Genomic DNA, 18,894 nt, shown 5'->3' on the forward strand with positions numbered 1-18,894 from the left:
ATCTCTGGTAATTTTGAGCCCCTCTCAAAGCTACCCGGTTTACTGCCACCTTTGTTGCTTCAGGGACTTCTCGTACTATTGTGAAGACTTCCTGGAATATCTTGTTGCGCAAGTTTCTTCAGTCACCTCTTTGTCATTCTCTGTCTACCTGTGCTCACCCATTCTCAGTTTCATCACCTGTTCTTTCGCTTTTGTTTTCCTCCTGATGTGAATGTGGAGCAGTTTTGGTTCAGTCTTTTCTTTATTTGTTGTCATTTAAATCCTGCTTCTTCTCTTCTCACTCTGAGGTATTCATTGAATAGTTGGATGTATTAATATGTGGTCCTTTTGGATCGCCCTCTGCTTCTGTTATTTATTTAGTTCCTCCACACCCTTGCATTTATTTGTCTTGTTTCCTCACATCCCTGATTAAACCAAGGATTCCTCTCTTGTTTTTCTTGTTTTATCCTTTTTGACCAGGATAAACATGTTTACTGTTTCTTGACCCTTTAATGTGACGTAATCCATCATATCTTGTACAGACTTTACTCTAAGTTCTGTTTCCTATGGTAATTCGGCTAGGAATTTTCTCATCTCATATTTTCCTTTTCTATTCACCAGCCTTCTGCTTTCTGGTCCTTTTTTTAGGAGACTACCCCTAACTCCACCATACACTCAAATGTCAGTAATCTGTGGTCACTCATTCCAATGAGGGTTTCTAACTTTACTTCCCTTATGTCAGCGACATATCAAGGGTGAATATCAGACCGAGTCTATCTGGTTATATCTTCCCCTCTCATGCTTGACATGTTAGCTTAGATTGTTTCTTGCTGTCACGTCCATTAGTTTAGCTCTCCAAGTATCTAGTTCTTCATGTGGGTCTCTGTTCTCCCAGTCTATCTTTCCCTGGTTGAAATATCCCATTATTAACAGTCTGGATCTGTTCCTGCAAGCAACAGTAGCTACTCTCTCTGTATTATGTTAATGGTAGCCATTTTGTTTCTATCATACTCCTATCTGGATCTTCTGTCATTTGGTGGGGAGGTATATATTACTGCTACAATAATATTTTGCTCAACTGTCATGGTGCCTGTTATGTGGTCACTGAATCCTTCACAGTTCGGGATAACCATCTCTTCAAAACTCCGGTCTGTTCTCATCAGCAGACCCAGTCCTCCTCCATCTCTTCCTTCCCTCTCTTTCCTTACTACATAGTATTCTACATAGAATGATTGTATCATTCTACAACACAATGTAGAATGATACAGTGCCCCTGATAGTCTTTATTTACTGTGTCTAGCCAAGAGAAAAAGTAATTAAGAAGAAACGCTTAGCTAGTATCTAACCAAGAGTTTGCTATATCTTTAATATATAAATGTCTGAATTGTGTACCTGCCTAAGCTTTCCAGAAACTACCAGCCTAGTTTTAGATCAAATGTTCTGTTACTGTTTGTCTTTTTTGGTACTCATTAATATTGGATTTTATAATCTTTAATATGAATTACGGCCCTACAGCATCATGGGTCTGTAATTTCAGTTTACATTTGAAAATAGAATATATGAGTTAAGGAAACTACCGTAGGTTTATTGACCCATACGAGGCAGCTCTTACTTACCTCTACCCAAACTCATTCATATATATGTCTAACCTTTGCTGGAGACAGTCAAGTGCTATTATGTTACCCGTAATAGATGAGCCATTGGTCAGTAATCCTGTTCTGCAACTCTTCTGATGAAAGGGTTCCTCTTCCGTCATAAAGGGAAACCCTTTCCTCCTGTCCTTCAAGTCGCCGAATAAACAAACTGCTTAACGAATCGATTTTTATTAATAATATTTTATAGGGCTATAATTATAATTAGTATTACCATTCGGCTTCTAACCATCATAAAATATAAATATTACCCAATCCACTCTAAAGTTGTATATATAGACGGGGATGTTGAGAGTAGCGTGTCAGTCTCTCCTTAGCGTGTCATATCAGCTTATCAGATATGAGGTGAGTGACCAGAGCTGCTAGGTCGTGTGTTTGACCATATATTACTACTCGTGTAATCGTCTATGTTGACACCCTCATAAATACTGTCAAGCATTATCCTCCCTAGCGAAAGCAGCCTGACGATTAAATGCGACCTCAGCATACAGTATACATTTACTACAAAAATTAATCTATCACTTACGGGCTATTCATGCCCGTGCCACCTCTTGGGTGGTTTAATCTTCATCACTCAATCAATCGTCTATGATACTGTGTGAACAATCCCCACTGCTGCAATTTGTATTACTGGTTGAAAAAAAATATTTATACAACTATTGCTACAATTGATAATTATGCTATTGACAGTACTCGTCTATTAATACTTACTCAACCGTTGATATTATATTTACTACATTGCATTTACATTACAATATTACATTTACTTCATGACAATAATTTTCCTGACTGAGGAAGATGAGCTTGGTGGCAGAGCCTTCAGCTTTTTTATCTTCACCTCTTGCATCCAGACGGACTGGAGGAAAAAAAGTAATATGGTCATCGAGATCGGTGTTCTGATGCCTAATTGTTTCTTATGCTCCTGTGTACTTGTTCCAGTCCTAATCTTCGCTAACCCCCAAGACTCCCTTAAGACACTCTGCCTCTTCCCTCAGAGTGTTGGCGTGGTGGAGGGTGTTGGCTGTGGTGGCGGTGCTGGCGGGGACGTGCTCGGAGAAGGTCTTCACTAAATGCGGTTTGGCATCACTCTTGGAGAAAACGTATGGCCTCAACCGAGACGTTGTTAAGAGATGTACGTAGTAAAAGGTTGATTTTTTTCTCATTGTTCTCTTTTTTTTGTAAAGATAATATACACTACCGTATGTCAGAGGAAATCGACGAAAATTAATGCAAGCTACATTGGTATTCAAACGGAGAATAATTAGTATATTTATAATATATTGTCAAATAAAGTAAATGAGAATGAAGTGCAATAGCGCATTAATCACTGAAAATAATAAAGCCAGTGCAGAAGAGGATCACGGGTTGGGATCGAAATATAGTCTACATCTATTTATCTTTTCAAAATAGTAAGTTATTATTTTCATTGCCAAATTAAAGTTTATATATTTTTCCTGAAGGTGAAGGATAGACGCAATTTATGTTTATGGGTATTAAAACAATTTTTTCGATGCATCCTGCATCCTTTCTCAAAGTTTAGCAGACCTTTGTATAGAGCACTTTGAGGAGTCCCTCCTTCACTACACGGTATGCATAGGTTGTCTTCATGAGGTTATCTTGAGATGATTTCGAGGCTTAGAGTCCCCGCGGCCCGGTCCTCGACCAGGCCTTCTTTTTGTTAAACATTCCCAGGAAACTGCCCGTAGCAGCTGTCTAACTCCCAGGTACCTATTTACTGCTTGGTGAACACGAGCATGAGGGTAAAAGAATCTCTGCCCACATATTTCTGTCTCCACCGGGGATCGAACCCGGAACCTTAGGACTACGAATCCCAAACGCTGTCCACTCAGCTGACAGGACCTTGGCAGCTGAGGTTGCAACCAAGAATTTGGTTTGAGTGCATTTACACATATATTGGGTCTTTCCTTCTCCTTCATTCAAGCACTACAGCATTGTAGTAAGTCTCTCTATATTTTTCCTCTTGTAATATTAGAGTGTGTTAATATTAAGTGAACCTAAATGATAGGTGATCTAACCCGCATTTAGAACCCAATTGAAGCAACTCGAAATCATAAGCAAAAGCCAAATGCTTGTTAATCCAGCCGCCAAACCTCCCTTGTTTATGAGGGAAAAATACTATACACACGACTCACAGCTGCCGACGTATGTACTCATCTCCAGCAGTGCTTCCTTCACCTTTGCTTCATTCACATCTTTCTAAATATTTCATTCACCAAATGCAGACACCAGTAATTACCAGCAGAATCTAACCTAACTATACAACATTAGTATATAATAATTTTATGTTTGATAAAATACTATTTATGAATGCACAGTGTGTTAAAATTGATGCGAGAATACGTCCCTGAGAATATGTCCCTGAGGTTATGTCCCTAAGAATATATCCCTGAGGTTATGTCCCTAAGAATATTTCCCTGAGAATTCGTTCCTTAGAATACCTCCCTGAGAATAGGTTCTTGAGAATACGTCCCCTCTGAATACGTCCCCTGTGAATACGTCCCCTGTGAATACGTCCCCTGAGAATACGTCCCCTGAGAATACGTCCCCTGTGAATACGTCCCCTGAGAATACGTCCCTGAGAATATGTTCCTGAGGTTATGTCCCTAAGAATATTTCCCTGAGAATAGGTTCTTGAGAATACGTCCCTGAGAATACGTCCCCTGTGAATACGTCCCCTGAGAATACGTACCCTGAGAATACGTCCCCTGAGAATACGTCCCCTGTGAATACGTCCCCTGAGAATACGTCCCCTGAGAATACGTCCCCTGTGAATACGTTCCTGAAAATGGAACGATGCTGAAATCATTAAGAATTTGTTTCATTAGCTGCATCATAATTAATGCACCAAACAATGGAGGCAAAAACACTCCTGGTACAGACGCTTCCTTCATTCTGTGACCACTGGTACAGACGCTTCCTTCATTCTGTGACCACTGGTACAGACGCTTCCTTCATTCTGTGACCACTGGTACAGACGCTTCCTTCTTTCTGTGACCAATGGTACAGACGCTTCCTTCATTCTGTGACCACTGGTACAGACGCTTCCTTCTTTCTGTGACCACTGGTACAGACGCTTCCTTCATTCTGTGACCACTGGTACAGACGCTTCCTTCTTTCTGTGACCACTGGTACAGACGCTTCCTTCATTCTGTGACCACTGGTACAGACGCTTCCTTCATTCTGTGACCACTGGTACAGACGCTTCCTTCATTCTGTGACCACTGGTACAGACGCTTCCTTCATTCTGTGACCACTGGTACAGACACTTAATTCTGTGACCACTGGTACAGACACATTCCTTCATTCTGTGACCACTGGTACAGACACTTCCTTCATTCTGTGACCACTGGTACAGACACTTCCTTCATTCTGTGACCACTGGTACAGACGCTTCCTTCATTCTGTGACCACTGGTACAGACACCTTCCTTCATTCTGTGACCACTGGTACAGACACCTTCCTTCATTCTGTGACCACTGGTACAGACGCTTCCTTCATTCTGTGACCACTGGTACAGACACCTTCCTTCATTCTGTGACCACTGGTACAGACACCTTCCTTCATTCTGTGACCACTGGTACAGACACTTCCTTCATTCTGTGACCACTGGTACAGACGCTTCCTTCATTCTGTGACCACTGGTACAGACGCTTCCTTCATTCTGTGACCACTGGTACAGACTCTTCCTTCAATCTGTGAGCGCTGGTGCAGACACTTCCTTCAATCTGTGAGCTCTGGTACAAACACTTCCTTCATTCTGTGAGCCTCTCCATCAGGGACACCGAAGGCGTCAAAATACACATTTATCACCAGTCTAACTTATCCTTCCCAAATTTTGTTTGTGAAGAGAGTGTGTGAATCACAGACAAAATTTTATCTGTGTAGAGAAGCGTCGTCCACTCCTGTGTGTCATCTTAGCTCGAGAAGAGTGAGGTTATTGTTGACTAAACAACACACTAGAAGATGAAGAGACGACGGCGTTTTGGTCCCGTTCTGGACCATTATCAAGTCGATTGACCATTATGACGTCTACCATCACAATCCTTCCGTACAAACGTGGTCGTCTCTTCATCTTGTAGTGTGTGGTTTGGTCAACACTTCCTCAGCCACCTTATTGTGACTCAACATCTGTGTGAGGTTATTGATGCTCTGCCGGGCATCAATAATCTCGGTGATGTTTGTATTTTCTTGTTTTCTTGTGGGAATAATGGTTTGGGTTCAATGTCTAATGCTTACTTGTTTTTTTTTTACACTCGATACTACCACCATCACCACAATTTTCACTATCGCCGTATCCACTACCACAACTACTATTACTGTCATCACTATTAATACAATCAATATAATTTCCATCAACATCAACCACACTATCATCTCTACCGATCTCGTCACCATCACTACCACCAACACCACAACCTTTACTACCATCTCGCTACCATTACCACCACCATTATCACAACCAACTGAACATCTTCCTACAACTCACCATCTCACTACCATCACCAACTCGCTATATCATTACCATCACCATCTCACCACATCACTATCATTACCACTATACCATCACACGGCATCGTTACATCACCTTCCAACCTGCACCACCACCGCTATACACCGCCACACTACCACAACATATCTACAGTCGTGTGCATTGCTCAGTACGAGTCTGGCTTCAACACCAAGGCTCTTAACGTCAACAGCAACGGCAGTAAGGACTACGGCATCTTCCAGCTCAACAACCAGTACTGGTGCTTGGACAGCAGGGGCGGCAAGAATGTCTGCAAGATGGCGTGCTCAAGTAAGAGTGTTATTCTTTTGGTGTGGGCTTCAGGAGATAGGTTCGGTGTGATATCAACTTTTAGGTCTTTCTCTCTCCATCCGTACCCAACCACTTGGGGTGGACAGTAGAGCGACGGTCTCGCTTCATGCAGGTCGGCGTTCAATCCCCGACCATCCACGTTGTTGGGCACCATTCCTTTCCCCCCGTCCCATCCCAAATCCTTATCCTGACCCCTTCCAAGTGCTATATAGTCCTAATGACTTGGCCCTTTCCCCTGATAGTTCAATTCAATTCTCTCTATCCGTTTCGTGGAGACTTTGTCTCCAATTGTGTATGTTGTGTCTGGTCTCCTGTTCCCTCCGTCTAGTTTCATTACCTTACATTTACTTGGGTTGAACTCTAGTAACCATTAGTTGGACCAGTCCATCAATTTGCCTAGGTCATCTTGTAGCCTCTTGCTATCTTCGTCGGCCATAATCCTCCTCATAATATTTGCATCATCAGCAAATATTGAGAGGAACTAATCTATTCCCCCCAGAAGATCATTTACATATACCAGAAACTGGATAGCTCCAAGGACTGAACCCTATAGGACTCCACTGGCAAAACATCCTCACTCTGAAACCTCACCCCTCACAGTGACACGTTGTCTTCTGTTACTTATGTACTTCCTTATCCAATGAAGCACATTCCTTTTTACTGCTGCCTGAATCTCCAGCTTGTTCACTATTCTCTTATTGGGTACTGTGCCAAAGGCTTTCAGGCAATTAAAAATATGTAGTCTGCCCACCCAATCTTTCTTGCCTGCTCACACAATTCAGTTAATCCTATGAGGCAAGATTTGCTAGCCCTGAACACATGCTGATGATGTGTTATAAATTTCTTTCGCTCCAGATGTTCAAGTAGTTTTTTTCGCAAACTCCTCTTCATTACCTTGCATGGTATGCAAGTTAAGGACACTAGCCTGTTGCTCAGTGCCTCCTGTCTTTCACCATTTTTGTTTATCGGGAATACATTAGCCGTCTTCCAAATTTTTGCCAGTTCTCCTGTTACCAGTTATTTGTTATACACCAAATATAGAGAGCAGCATGCATAGAATTATGCAACTTCTTTTAGTATACATTGTGAAATTTTAGTATCCATGGTGATATTACAGACCTACAGCCTTTGTCACATCCATCTCAAGCAAATGCTTCCTTACTCCCCGCTGGTAGTTTCAAATACCTCCAAAGGTGCCTTGTTAGATATTCCTTCCCTTATCTCCGGAACTTCTCCTTGCTGTGAATTTATACATCACATTGTGTTGTATAAATTCTTCAATTTATGAATCACAACGTGTGATATATAAATTGAAGAAACCACTTATAAATCCGAAAATTAAGCTTCACTATAAATCATTACGGAAAATATGTAAATGAATGAATAATGAAGTGATTTCGAAATCAAACTCATTGTCAGATTACAGTAATATTAAATTTATGGGTGCTTGAAGTTATGTGTCTCAAGCTCACTGGCTCCCAACTCGGGTCCATGGACCCCGAGAGGTCCATGGAAAAATTTCAAGAGTTCCATGGGACTAATACTATGTACTGCATTGTACTCTTAGCAAAATATTACAACTTAAGTGAGTTGAACTGAATGTCTCTTGCTATCATCTACAAACAATTTTATTTGGGAATAAGAGTGCAGGGCTTGTGTCTTGACTGTATGTATTTGTCTCAGCGATGGCTGCTGTCACTTTTGCTGGCTCCATCTATTTTATTGCAGAGCTTCACAGATGTGAACGTGGTTGTCAGGGTTCACTGCTATGAACGTGGATGTAAGGCTTAACAGTTGTGAATTTGGCTGAAATGGTTCACAGCTGTGAACGTGGTTGTAAGGGTTCACAGCTGTGAACGTGGTTGTAAGGGTTCATAGATGTGAACGTAGATGTAAGGGTTCACAGCAATGAGCGTCGATGCAAAAGTAGGAATGGTACATGAAAGGGAGGGATCCACTGATGTAGGTTACCTGGAAATAGGTCACGCAATGATTGCTGTTTTCCACAAGTCAACGGATCGTTTTCAATTATTTTTGAAGACATTTTGTAGAAATATTTAATAATTGACTTATATTTGGCTTGTCACACAATGTTAAATAAATCACATAAACCATATAAATTTAGATTTTTCTTTTAAGGATAGTGTGCCTAATTTTGTCTTACAATTCATATAAATGCACAGCATCAATACAAGTGATGTACTGTGGGTTTGTGTCTCCACCTTTACCCACAATCCACTTAGATTGGTCGATTCGGATTGCTTAAGCGTATGGTCATGGCTGCTGAACTCCTTCCCCCATATCCCTATCCTCTCCAATTGATTTATTTAACTCTCTCTAGTGCTTTATTGCCATACTGGCTTAACGCTTCTTCCCCTAACCATTTTCCTTTATTCACTGTGACCATTGTTAAATTGCACAATATTTTAATACTTAAATTCCTGGTCCGAGGATGTGCATTTTGTAATAATTTAATAACGGTATTTACAAATATCAGGTGTAGGCGCATGACGTGATGTGCGATCGAGGGTAATTTTATCCTTATCTTGGTGATTGACCCTAAATGTCCATTTCAGATCTACTGAACGACAACCTGTCAGATGACGTGAGATGTGCACGGACCATCGTCAGGGAAACAGAGAGTTGGAAGGGCAAGGGGACCGGATTCACAGCTTGGTTAGTAGGGGTAACTTTTCTAGAGCATTGCCTGGATGCCGTTTCTCAGATTTATTGCCCGTGGCAGTTTTAGTTTTATTCCATATTATTTTGCAAAATTAATTGTAATTATTGACATTTTGGTAAAAATCTTGCATTTTCTTCCTGACGATCAGGGCGGCCTACGTGACTCACTGTCAGAACCGCAACTTGGACGTGTACATGTCCGAGTGCTGGCGTAGTGGTTGACAGAGAACGAGGCCGCGGAGGTGGTGGGGGTGACTCGCCTATACCTTCTGACTTCACCGACACGCTTCTGTTACTGAAATGCCTCACGGCCATATATGTTTTATAAAATGTTTACGTTTTACCTTACTGACATGTTTCCTTAAATTTAAATGTCACCTAATGTGAACAATAGTTATATTGTTCAGGCTACTCTTATTTCTCAAATATTAGACTACAATAATAAATAATTATAAAAATGGCTGAATGCTTTAGGAATGACAACTCTGCAGATAAAATGCGACATGTCTGAGCTTGAAATATTTAAGAATATAAACAAGCTAAATAACCTAGACACATTAAACATTAAAATAAATATGGACTTATTTTAATGGAACGTTAAGTAATGTTTAATGTAGTAATGTAATGTTTTGTAACCTAAATATCGGTTTACGTAACCGATATTTAGGTTAGGTAAACATCTTTCTCAAGAGGCCAAATATGACACCCAATTTGAGGCAATAATATCAAGCTTGCACTCCCACAACGCATAATAAAGAACACCAGATATTTTTTCAATCATAAGTTTACCTCTCAACACCATTGGGGTTGGTAACTCTGAAAGTATTTCCTCCGTGTGTAAAAGATATATGCTGTTTTCCCCATTATTTGTTCAACGTAAAATCGATTTCAGCATATAAAAGTACATTCAATATAGACTTAAATGTAATCACAATGATATATCTTACACGGTTGGTGGAGTGCACAGCAATGTCGCTTCAGCTGTCTTTAATGAAAGATTTGTTAGGAATTTTCATTAATCTGTAGAAACATATGTTAAATAATTTTATTGTATGACATTTTTCAAAAGAAGGGCATAATGTTTCAGTGAAATGACTGAGTAAACAATGATAATGTAACCTTTGACATATTATATTACCCGGTAGAGAGTAAATGATCATATGTATATAATTTTAAAAATTTATTTCCAATGTAATTTTGACGTGTATTTCTCCCAAGGAGAAAGCTGTGCATGTTAGGAGAAAGTTGATTTTTTATATACGACATTACTCTGCTGAGAATAGTCCTTGCAAGAAAAGAAAGTGGTTATTTAGTTGTGAAGTGTCTGGTGTGCACCCATCTGGACAACTGTGTCCAAGCATGAAAACCTCATCCTCAGAAGGGCACATCTGCTTTGGAGAAAGTTTAACACAGCGTCAAAAATCATCCCAGAACTAAGTCGACTCTCAGACCAGGATCGGTTGAGGGCCAAAGGGCCTAAACAGCACTGTAAACCAGACATGACAAAACTGATCTCATTGATACCTTTAAAACATATCAAAGGATATTAATCCAGACCTCTTCTCCTAAAGGTCAACTGTATCACAGTTTCAAGCACCAACAAGCCTCAATTATGGACAGAAAACAGGAGATACTATGTCACCCATGGAGTCATAAACTCATGGAACTACCTACCCGTCCGAGTCGTTACTGCAAAGACATTACTTCATATCAAATTGGAAAAAAATACTCAGGAATAAGGAGGGGGGGGGGGCCTTTGACAAGCTGCCACCATCCTGTCTCCGTCGAGGCACAAGAGATGGTAGCTTTCAGGTATAAAGATAATGAGGGCCCTGAGTCCATTGGCCCAGCTGGACTTTGTCTATATAGTTCAACTAGAAAACTCTTAGGTATGTTGAGATTTAGAAGTCTCGAAGAATTGTATATGCCATCGTCTCCAGGAAAGTTGCCCTGCTTTTTTGTGCATTTCGTTCCAACGAAGAGATGGCATATACATACACAAGACCTAGTACAATATTATTTGGAAACAAACCATCAAGCTTAATACACCCTCAGGTAGATTACGTAAACATTGATATTAAAGAGTTTGAAAGTTTTTGGCTTGTGCATAGACGAGAGTTAACTTCAGTATTCGCATACACCACATAATCAAAAAAGATCTAAACTGTTAGTTTAAAAAATTATATACTATATCTCTCACTCTGTTCTTCTCACACTATATTACTCGCAAATCTATGCCTTTCCATAACTGAATTTATCTGAGGGCCACCATCCCACTAGAGGCCTCGACGTGGACAGGAAGCCAGTAGCTTATCATAGCCACCCTCTTTTGTCCTAATGATTTTGAACAACTGGATTTTAAATTGTAGTAATTTTTTGCCATATACTTTTTTGACATCTGCCAGTTCCTTTACGACATCCGATTGAATTCCGTCTACACCTGAGGCTTTGGAATCTTTTAATGTGTCAGTGCTGTTCTTAATTTCATATCATGTTATGTGAAACGTATTAAATCGTTCCCTTTACATGCTTCAAACATTTGGTTATTGGGATGTTGTCTACTCTCTTGTGTGAACACTGTGTACTCACCTAATTGTGCTTGCGGAGGTTGAGCTTCGGCTCTTTGGTCCCGCCTCTCAACTGTCAATCAACTGGTGTACAAATTCCTGAGCCTACTGGGCTCTATCATATCTACATTTGAAACTGTGTATGGAGTCAGCCTCCACCACATCACTTCCTAACATGGTGTGTAAAGTATTCAGAGTGTTGGTTGCCCTTTTATTGTATATTATAACTTTGTTGGTCTCGTCTTTTAAGGGGTTTCCCAGTCCTTTGTTTTGGACTTTTCTTTAAGTTATGAGCAGGTTTGCTTTCATCGTTTCTTTTCGCTTATTTGATTTCCTGGGTGGCTGTATTTAAGGCCCCCTTCTGTATATCTCATAATTAAATCTGTTGTTCTTTGTGGACTGATCCCTGCTTCAGAGGTTACCTTGAGATTACCTTGAGGTGCTTCCAGGGCTTAGCGTCCCCGCGGCCCGGTTGTCGACTAGGCCTCCTGGTTGCTGGACTGATCAACCGGTCGGACTGGGAGCCGGTCGGCCGAGCGGACAGCACGCTGGTGTTGTGATCCTGTGGTCCTGGGTTCAATCCCAGGCGCCGGCAAGAAACAATAGGCAGAGTTTCTTTCACCCTATGCCCCTGTTACCTAACAGTAAAATAGGTACCTGGGTGTTAGTCAGCTGTCACGGGCTGCTTCCTGGGGGTGGAGGCTTGGTCGAGGAAAGGGCCGCGGGGACACTAAAAAGCCCCGAAATCATCTCAAGATAACCTCAAGATAAGATAACCAGGCTGTTGGACGCGGCTGCTCGCAGCCTGACGTATGAGTCACAGCCTGGTTGATCAGGTAAACATTATTGCCAACAGCATTTGGTGTTCCCAGGCGGTCACCCATCCAAGTACTAACCAAAGCCAACGTTGCTTAACTTCGCTGATCGGACGAGAATCGGTGTTCTCAACGTGGTATGGCCGTTGGTTGTGGCTGTGCTTATTTGTTAAAGTTTTATTTTTCTGCCGGTGATATCCTTCTTTTTCTCTTTGACTTCCTAACATGTATTTTGAGGAAGTGCAGCGTTGATCTTTTTGACATTTTCCCAAAAAGTACTTTCATGCCTTGATCACCTATTAACTTCTATCAAATTCCCATACCTTTACCTTTTCCCATGCTAATTCATTATTCTCATACTTCACCTTGCAATGTGTAAAAATAAAGCTTGGTACAAAAGAATTAAGAATGGGGAAGTCAGTTTAACACAAGAATTCGTCCAACAGGTTAGAAATATTAAAAAAAAAAAAGAGATCGACAAGGATGGCAAAAATCACTATGAAGTTCGTATAGGAAGGCAAGCATAGCGTCCCTGTGGCGCAGTGGAAAGACACTCACCCTGCACTTCGCGACGATTTTGCTTGGGTTCATATCCTGGCCAGGGAGGATTAACTAGGCGTCAAATCTTAATTGAAGCCTCTGTTCACCTAGCAATGAATGAGTACCAGTTTGTTAATAAAAATTTGGATTAATTTTTTAATTTTAATTCGGGTTAATAACAAAATTAAAGGGAAAATAATGATTAGGGTCCAGACCGAACGCTATGCGTGATAGTGGTTTTACAACAATGTAAGAACTCATGTATATGTACAAAAATAGAAAACAAATCAACAAGTTTTTCAGTTATATCGAACAAAGATTAGTGAGAGGAAACGCCCATTACAAACTGTGACAGGTTATATAACTGATAATGACGAAAAGATGAGTACTATTTTGAACTGTCCTCCACCCCACTATGGTGGGGAAGAGGACAGTTTGACTATGCAGACGACGAGTCACAATAATGTAGCTGAAGATATGATGACCAAACCACACACCAGAAGATGACAAGGCGACGACGCTTCGGTCCGTCCTAAACCATTGTCGTCAACTTGATAATGGTCCAGGACGGACCGAAATGTCGTCGTATCCTCATCTTCTGGTGTTTTGTGTGGTCATCATAGGTTGACTGGTTTAGTAGTTACTAGGGAGGATGCTATTAAACAAACAATAAAACTCAAGCCAAACAAGTTTCCATGGTCGAATGAGGTGTTTGCCAAGATGCTTAAATAATGCAAAGATGAAATTTGCGAGCCATTGTCTTCCATATTTAATAACTCATTAGAGTAAGCCAGAGTGCTGGAGTCATGTAAGGTTGCTAATGCGATAAAAAATTTCAAGAAAAAGAGAAAGATCACTTGTGTATATTATAGACCAACTAGCTTTACATCTATTGTGGGAAAATTGCTTGAATCGATAATTGCAAGAGCCAATCGTCTTCATCTTGAACAAATATATGATTCACAACATGGTTTTACTACTGGCCTTTCATGTTTAACAAATTTGTTATCATTCTATTCAAGCTTGATTGAGGCAGATGATAGTGAAAAGGTTTGTGACGTTCAGTGCCTTGACTCAAGCAAAACTTTTGATAGTGCCACATGGACAGTTGATTAAAAATATAAAGGCTCACTGCATTGGGGGTACTATATTAAGTTAGATCTGTGCATGGTTATACTAAAGGAACAAATAGTTAGAATAATTAAAATTAAGAAAGTTGGAAAACTGTTGTAAGTGGAGTGTCTCAAGGCTCTGTTCTGGGACCTCTTTTCATAATATAAAATTATTTAGATTCACATCAATGTACAAAAAAAACAATGCATAAATATTCGAAATAATGCATATAAAAACATTGGGATTTATTTATTGAGGAGTTAGTAATCAAATACCTAGTGTTATTCTTCAACTATATCTTGCTTTCGTTAGGTCCCATTTAGATTATGCAGTTCTGACTGTTCCGTTTAAGCAGATCTTGGAGGTCCTTTGTGACGGTAAAGCGTTGGTGTTCGGCTGTTTCAAAAGCTAGGGGCAGGGCCTCGTCACATTAGAGAGAAAAAAAAGAGAAAAGCTGGAACTTTCGTCTGTGGTAAGGTAATGGGAAGACACACAAAACACAAGTAAATTTAACAATGAAATTTTAATTACTTTAGAAAAACAAGACATGAATAAAGTTAAGCACATAAAATATAAAAGACAAGTCAACAAACAAAATAATATGAATAATCACTGGCAAATGAAAAGTTACGTTAAGACAAGTGAGTTACAGTGATAGCAAAATAAATATGAATGGAGCTGGAATATTGGCTTCGAGCTGCCACCTCCCTTAGTACACGAAAGCCAAGGCTTAGTCTACCAGCGAGAGATGTCAACTGCAAGGAGCACTGAGATATTCTGACAATACTGGGCCACTGCAGCCTAGACATCAACTTGTGGCGGAGGGCGGAGGGCAGATGCGACGGGACACCAGCCAATCAGCGACAGGCAGGCAAAGGACAAGCAGTTTGCTGATTTACGGTGGCGGTAGCTAGCAGGTGTCACTGTGTGCTGGGTACGTTAAGCTCTCTGGGCAAAACGTTTGGCGATACTTGCTGGACGTATCTTCTATATTATCTTTTGTTTTTACGTACTTTGTAGGGAAGAGCAGGCTCAATCTCTCTTGAAAGAGATTATCGTCACAACTCTCCCTCGAAGCCTGCGGTTCTGGAAGAAGTACGTCGTCATGTGGTGGAGTTGCTTCTACTTCATAAACTCTGGAGAGGGAGTCGGCTATGATGTTGTCAGACCCCTGGTATAGCGGATCTCCAGGTTGAATTTCTGCAGTTATCAAGCCCATCGTAGAAGACGTTGAGTGTAGAAGTGGGCTTGCTGCAGGAAGTGTAGGGTGTTGTGGTCCGTGTTGATGGTAGACCGAGCACTTTTCAGGTATGGAGCAAAGTGCTGGAGATTCAGGATGATGGAGAGTAGCTCCTTGCCAATTGTTCCGTTGTTCCTTGTAGCTGTGGTCGCTGACAGGTGTATTCTCCTCGCATCGTTGTTGTACTAGGTCACCCCCGATGCCGGTACCACTGGCGGCGACATGGAGGATGAAGGGCTTGGTAATATCTGACGAGGTGAGAGTAGAATTAGAATATGGCAAAGGAGCACTATTATGGTCCTGAAAATGGTTGGGAAGATCAATAAGGATTTCCGAATTAGAAAGCGCTGACTCCTTGTCAGTGCTTTCGGGAGGAGAAGCAGGGAAGGTCTCACTGTGGATGTATGGTTCTGTAAAGGCAGAGTAATTAAGCATGACAGTGGGAGGAGTACCGTTATATAGCTTCAGGAGGTTGACGTGGCACAGCTGGGGCTTCCGCCGCCTATCTGGAGTCTCTAGAACGTAGTTATGGTTGTTTCTGCACTTCGTGATGCGGTAGGGTCATGAAAACCTGTTTTGTAAAGGAGAACCTGGGATAGGGAAGTAAGCAAGTACGAAGTCTCCCGGCTTAAATTTTCTTACTTTGCTGGTCTGGTCGTAATGAGTCTTCATCCTCTCCTGTGCTTTCAATAGATTATCTTGGGCAAAACTGTGGACCCTCTCTAGAATGAGTTGTAGGTTTTGAAGAAACTGGGGCACATTCTGATGCTCACTGAAGGTGGCATCACGTAGAGAGTCTTTGAAAGCCTTGGGGGGAGTATGGCACTTACGTCCGTAGAGCATCTCATAAGGAGATACTCCTAGGGACTCATTGGGAAGACTTCTATATATGCACATTATCAGGTCAATTTGCTTATCCCAATCCTTAGAGGTTTCATTACAAAACTTCTTCAGGAGTGCTTTAATAGTCTGATGACTACGCTCAAGAGAACCCTGTGAAGCAGGATGATAGGAGCTGGACAATACCTGTGTGATGTTGAACTCTTCCAGTGTCCTCTTAAAGAGATCACTGGTGAAGTTGGTGCCACAGTCGCTCTGAACCTCCCTGGGAAATCCATACTGGGTGAAGATCTTCAATAAGTGCTTCACAACCGTAGCAGCCGTAATATTCTTTACTGGAACTGCTATGGGGAATCTGGTGGTAGGACACAGGATGGTTAAGATATAGGCGTTACCTGAACTGGTCCGAGGTAAAGGACCAACACAGTCTATAATAAGTCTGTGGAAAGGTTCCACAGGCACCTGTATGGGAATCAGTGGCGCTCTGGGAATAGAGATGTTCGGTTTACCTGCCATCTGACATGTATGACACTGTTTGACGTACTGTTTGACGCTATTTACCATACCTGGCCAGTAGTAGTCTTGACGGATTCCATGGTAGGTCTTGTTGAATCCGTAGTGGGAGAGTGCTCCGTGGGCCCGGTGTAGAATAGTGGGCCGCAGGCTGGCAGGAATCACAAGTTGTTCGACGTTGGCCCAATCGTCCTCCTCCTTCAGTTTACTGGGTCTATATCTGCGGTAGAGCAACTCGTTCTCTAGGAAGAACCCAGGAATACTGTCGGGTTGAGTCTCAGCCTGGAAAAATAATGGTGTCAAGGTAAGATCTTCCCTCAGTAACTTACGGAACTCCAACTTGGTCAGATTCGGGGGTAGTTTCTGAGGGTCTTGAGGGACAGCGGTAGCAGTAGAGTCAGCTGGCTGTGGTCGTGCAGCTTGTGCACGGGTGGTCACTAAAACCGGAGGAGAAACTTCATCACTCTCTTGAACCTTTGCTGGAACATACTCAAAAATAGGATTATCCATCACAGAGGTACACACCTGGGGTTTGTCCATGACGATCAGGTTGGTCGGTTGCAGGTCTTCTGCCAAGTCGTTGCCCAGAAGTTGCTCTCCAGGCATGGGAAAAGGCTTTTCCCTGATGGCGACTTGGACTTCTCCGTTCACGAAGGGACAATCCAGGTGGACTCTGGCGAGAGGATAAGGAGTGGTAGCAGTGAGGTCAGTGATGAAGACAGTTTCTCCGGTGTTTACTAGTTGTGTTTACTAGTTGTGTTTTTGCGGGGGTTGAGCTTTGCTCTTTCGGCCCGCCTCTCAACTGTCAATCAACTGTATACTAACTACTAGTTGTTTTTTTTTCCACACCACACACACACCCCAGGAAGCAGCCCGTGACAGCTGACTAACTCCCAGGTACCTATTTACTGCTAGGTAACAGGGGCACTTAGGGTGAAAGAAACTTTGCCCATTTGTTTCTGCCTCGTGCGGGAATCGAACCCGCGCCACAGAATTACGAATCCTGCGCGCTAACCACCAGGCTACGAGGCCCCTGTAGTAGGCGATGTAGGGCACAGCCGACTTCAAAATAATCGATTGTAGAGCCGCTGTGTCCCTCAAGATCTTCAATTTGAAACTTCCCTCCGGATTTGAACTGTTGGCAGAGACAGTTCCAGTATACAGGTGTTTACTGAAAAGAGAAAGATCATTAACATGAACACCAACATTCATCATAGGCTTACCGGACTTAGGAGGAGTTGGTTTGGGTTTTGGTGATTCGGTGGTTCCTTTGTATTGAGACTTACCACATTTATCTATGGTATGTCCATAGAGTCTACAATACTTACAGTACAATTGCGAGCCAGCTTGATCGGTACTCACTTTCTCGTAACTGTACCACGACTTCTTACTGGAAGATGGTTCTGGTGTCAGCCGGTGGATGAGGCTGTAAGTGTCAGCCGACTTAGCACACTTCAGGTAGTCGGTTTCTTCTTTATCTGCTAAATATAGACGGACAGGAGGCGGCACACGCCTCAAGAATTCTTCAACTAGCATGAGGTTGACGAGTTCTGCAAAGGTAGAGACATGTGCTGCTTCCAGCCATTTCATAAAATATCTCCTTTTGGTTTTAGCAAACTCTAGAAAGGTAGTGGTACTTGCCTTCAGGTGGTCACGGAATTTCCTTCGATAACTTTCGGTGGAGAGAAGGTAGGCGTCCAACACTGCTTGTTTCAGAGTCTGGTAGTCATTCTCAGACGCCAAAGTACTGAGTGTAACTGCAGCTCTACCTGTAAGATGTACTCTGAGAAGGGTGGCCCATTGGTCGGCAGGCCAACTAAGTTGATTAGCAAGGGTTTCAAAGGTGGTGAAAAACACGTCAACTTCTGTTTCTACGAATGATGGCATTAACTTACTTGCATGTGATATATTAAAACTGACGGGAAGATTGGCGGTAGCTTGCTGGCGTTGAGCGAGGTGTGAAGTTTCCAACGCGAATTCTCGTTGACGACATTCCATAGTCAGGGATGCTTGTTGTTTGTCATGTTCGTGTAGCATCACCAATTGGCGTTGTTTTGTTTCAAGCTGTATTCGTTCCCGCTCACGGAGTAATGCAATCTCACGTTCTTGTTTT

General features: G+C 41.9%; 1 protein-coding gene and 1 non-coding gene across 2 annotated transcripts; one reads left to right on the top strand and one right to left on the bottom strand.

Moving 5' to 3' along the window:
* The first annotated feature begins 1,938 nt into the window (after window positions 1-1,938).
* LOC123756946 (lysozyme C-like) lies at window positions 1,939-10,271 on the top strand. Its single transcript, XM_045740357.2, has 5 exons — window positions 1,939-1,976; window positions 2,627-2,763; window positions 6,295-6,450; window positions 9,048-9,147; window positions 9,303-10,271. Exons 1-5 carry the CDS (start codon window positions 1,972-1,974, stop codon window positions 9,373-9,375), a joined length of 471 nt encoding a protein of 156 aa, XP_045596313.2. The 5' UTR covers window positions 1,939-1,971; the 3' UTR covers window positions 9,376-10,271.
* Window positions 10,272-12,567: 2,296 nt separating this feature from the next.
* Window positions 12,568-12,686, bottom strand: LOC123757048 (5S ribosomal RNA). The gene has a single exon (XR_011229753.1). It is a non-coding gene; the product is annotated as a 5S ribosomal RNA (ribosomal RNA).
* Between the last annotated feature and the right edge of the window lie 6,208 nt (window positions 12,687-18,894).

The sequence above is a fragment of the Procambarus clarkii genome, chromosome 26 (assembly GCF_040958095.1).
Source record: "Procambarus clarkii isolate CNS0578487 chromosome 26, FALCON_Pclarkii_2.0, whole genome shotgun sequence".
Lineage (NCBI taxonomy): Eukaryota > Metazoa > Arthropoda > Malacostraca > Decapoda > Cambaridae > Procambarus > Procambarus clarkii.